This window comes from Salvelinus sp. IW2-2015, linkage group LG5, assembly GCF_002910315.2.
Source record: "Salvelinus sp. IW2-2015 linkage group LG5, ASM291031v2, whole genome shotgun sequence".
Classification (NCBI taxonomy): Eukaryota; Metazoa; Chordata; class Actinopteri; order Salmoniformes; family Salmonidae; genus Salvelinus; species Salvelinus sp. IW2-2015.
Window position 1 is genome coordinate 34,275,810 of NC_036844.1, and position 2,191 is coordinate 34,278,000.

Sequence of the window (2,191 nt, forward strand, 5' to 3'; positions counted from 1 at the left end):
TCACCAAACTCATCATTCAGGTACTGAACCAATCACCAAACTCATCATTCAGGTACTGAACCACTCACCAAACTCATCATTCAGGTACTGTCGGGGTTGGGCAAAATGTGTGGGTCTGCACTGTGTGGCTTTGGTCAAACACGAGTCACATGTCCAGGAATGTAGAAAGACTTAATGAGCTTGTCTTTGGATCATTCATCCTTCCTTTGATCACCTCGCATTGATCGATATCATGTTTTATTCCCGTTTATCCTTACAGTTGGACAAGTCTGTCATCACAGGCATCGCCATGGGAGATGAGGCCATGAGTAACAGGAGTCTGGTGAGGGTATGGTGTAAGAATCACATCCTAACGGTAAGACCAAATGCCACAGGCCTCTTGATGTGCAAAATATCTGGAGTCACTGGTTTGGTGGTTTCAAAGACAGATGTTTCTCTCTCATCCCCCTGCAGTCCTCTGTGAATGTTTCTGTTGGTGATTCCTTCAACTGTACAATAATACAACCCTGCTGGCAAAGCAATGCAACAACCTGGACAACACAGAACATGACTCTGCTTGTAAATATAGAAAAATGTAAATCAATGTAATTTTCATTCTTGGAATTGAGCGAGTGTCAAAGTACTGTCACAGGGAAATACTTGACAGTCATACTGATTCCGCTACAGTCCTGGGGCTGCGGGCCCTAGTTGGACCCATAGTGGGGCCTTAGTGACAAATAATCTTGACAGATAAAAGCAGCAGAGTAGAAAGACTGACCCAGTCCTCTGTTGATGTCCCTAGGCAGCCATCTGTTTGTGGACTCGTGGTTGTCCGACCTGGCGGTAGGCCTCATTCTGCTAGCCTGCTCTCTTCTGCTCCTGTGCACCTGTTTGTTGCTGCTGGTCAAGCTGCTCAATTCCCTGCTCCAAGGCCAGGTGGCTAAGGCCATCCAGAGGATCATCAACACAGGTGGGTGTAATCTAAATGTGGCTGGAAGATTGAGATCAGAAAACATAGTTATGATTAATTTTTTTCCTCCCTGTGGTTTATGATTGCAAAGAATATCTATTTGAGGTGGTGCCCATAGGCTCTGTATAGCTTATTTGAGGTGGGGCCCATCATAGGCTCTGCATAGCTTATTTGAGGTGATGCCCATAGGCTCTGTATAGCTTACTAATGATTGGCCCCACTCAAATAAGGCTATACAGGCCTATGGGCCATCACCTCTAATAACAGCTTGGATGCACACGTTACCGTGCCTCTTGGTCTGTGTCTATGCGTTGCCTTTTCAGAACATAATTCTTATTTACTTCATATGACCGGTTTATACAAAAGGGCTCCCGTCCTAGCGGAGGACGGGCGCTGGCCCGTGGGAAGTTCTAAGAAAGTAAATATCAATCAATGACAATATAAGAAATATAGGTTAACATAAAACAAAACATCACAGGCACGAATGCAGAGACCACAAGATCCTAGCCATATGACGGTATAGAGACTTTAGAAGAACGTCACGATGCTGTCTCACAAGCAGATAGGCAAGGACAGGTCAAGCAAATGATAGATCAGAGCATTCGGTAGAAAACAACATGAACATAAAACAGCAATGCGTAGCAGGCTAGCAGCCTCCTATCACAGTAAACACTCTCGGTGGTTCTAGTCACAAATAAGCAACTCCTGACATTTATCTGCAAAATTCTTTCGGTATAACATCTCTCTGTACTCTCAAAACACTTACTTCTAGTTCCTCCTCTAAATTCTTGCAAATACAACTAAACTCCTCGCGCTACCTCTAACGTCTCTCGGCGGTACACTTACATTCGTCTTACCCTCACTCTCTCATTCCGTACTTTTCCCTGTCATTTAATGCCCCCTATAGTGTCTTCCTTATTTCCAGAGGTGGCATGTGCCGGATAGTCTCCGACTGCCAGTAGATCTCACGCTCCATTTCCTCCGCAAAAAGATATACAGGCACTGTTTGGCTTAAGTCGGGTGGTTAAGGCTATTATGATACTAAAGTATAAGCGCCTTCAGGCCACAATCCATTCCCTTGGCAATCCGTGGCTATGCTCATCCGAACTGACAAGATTTCCAGGAGATTACACGGTTATGAATCGGAGCCACTGGGCGGCCTTGGCACCAGGCGTCTGTTGCGGGTCGGGCTGATTCTGGCTGGCATTCAACCTGTAGGGACGATGAGTCCATGGTCGTTTT

At 45.6% G+C, this 2,191-nt stretch overlaps 1 protein-coding gene across 1 annotated transcript in view; it reads left to right on the top strand.

Moving 5' to 3' along the window:
- Nucleotides 1–2,191, top strand: part of LOC111963740 (sodium-dependent phosphate transport protein 2A-like) — a 28,617-nt gene that overhangs the window by 5,676 nt on the left and 20,750 nt on the right. Inside the window, 3 exon segments of the mRNA XM_023987234.2 lie at nucleotides 260–355; nucleotides 454–574; nucleotides 782–949. Of these exon segments, the coding sequence (XP_023843002.2) occupies nucleotides 260–355; nucleotides 454–574; nucleotides 782–949 (385 nt within the window).